Here is a 993-nt window from a genome sequence, read left to right on the forward strand (position 1 = left end):
CAGGAAGGCCAAGGATGGGAAGGCAGCAAGAATTTTATCTTCCCCAGCTCATCCCTACTGCAGGGTTCAAATCCCAGCCCAAAAGCCAAGCAGGACTTGATGACACTGAAGAGCCAGGATCCCTTCTCCATCCTGGATGTCCAGACTGACACCCTCGCTGTGCACCTGGCACCAGCTGAGCTGCCTGCTCCTCATGGGAAGCACCCACAGAAGGCTGCACCCAATCCCCTTCCTCCCAGTCTGAGCGTGCTCCAGAAACCAGCAACCAGAAGAGTTTGCAGGGATGAATAAAGCACCACGTTGGGTTTGATGGCACGAGGCAGAATTTCACACTTCCGGTTTCATTCCCAAGCATTTTACAATCACAAGGGCACTTTCTCTGCCAATTTTTTTTTTAAAAAAAGCCATGAAACAAATATTTAAGGTCATTACAAGCTGCCAGGAAGCTGCAGCAAGAAATCCCTGCCCCCCTGACACTCTTTTAGGCCATTTCAAGGGCTTCAGAGGTCAGTGGATCAGGGAGCAGCTCCAGCTAAATTCAGCCTGGCTAAAAAAATGATCCAAGGCAGCAGAGTTTGATGCCACAGAGGAGGATCCAGGGCACAAGAGGATCCAAGGCACAGGAAGATCCAGGGCACAGGAAGCCCTGGGCCTAGAGGGGAAGTGAAACAAGTTTGATGATGGAACTATTAATTAAAACTGCTCAGGCTGACTGGGGAGCAGCTGCTTGGAGCCCAGACGGTGTTTCCACCGACGTGCCAAGTGTCCCCACGCGCCAGCGCTCCCTGCAGTGGCACGTGCCATTCCCAAGGGACTGTGTGGTCAGCAGGGAAGAGGGGGGTGTCCCCCCATATCCTCCCCCCTGTACAGAGCACCCCTGCCAGGGCAGAGCACCCACCTGTGGTGCTGCCCCTGCAGCAGGAACTGCTCCAGCTCCTCCGCGATCCTGCCCACGAACTCATCCTCGTTGGGCGAGAGGAAAACGCCGTCCAT

At 54.6% G+C, this 993-nt stretch overlaps 1 protein-coding gene across 1 annotated transcript in view; it reads right to left on the reverse strand.

The window, feature by feature from the left end:
* The window catches only part of R3HCC1 (R3H domain and coiled-coil containing 1), an 8173-nt gene extending 7180 nt beyond the window's left edge, over positions 1-993 (reverse strand). The window contains exon 1 of the mRNA XM_010007168.1: positions 899-993. Coding sequence (XP_010005470.1) covers positions 899-993 — 95 coding nt within the window. The remainder of the gene's footprint in view (positions 1-898) is intronic.

Source organism: Chaetura pelagica, unplaced genomic scaffold, assembly GCF_000747805.2.
Source record: "Chaetura pelagica isolate M959 unplaced genomic scaffold, ChaPel_1.0 scaffold731, whole genome shotgun sequence".
In the NCBI taxonomy this organism is placed as follows: Eukaryota; Metazoa; Chordata; class Aves; order Apodiformes; family Apodidae; genus Chaetura; species Chaetura pelagica.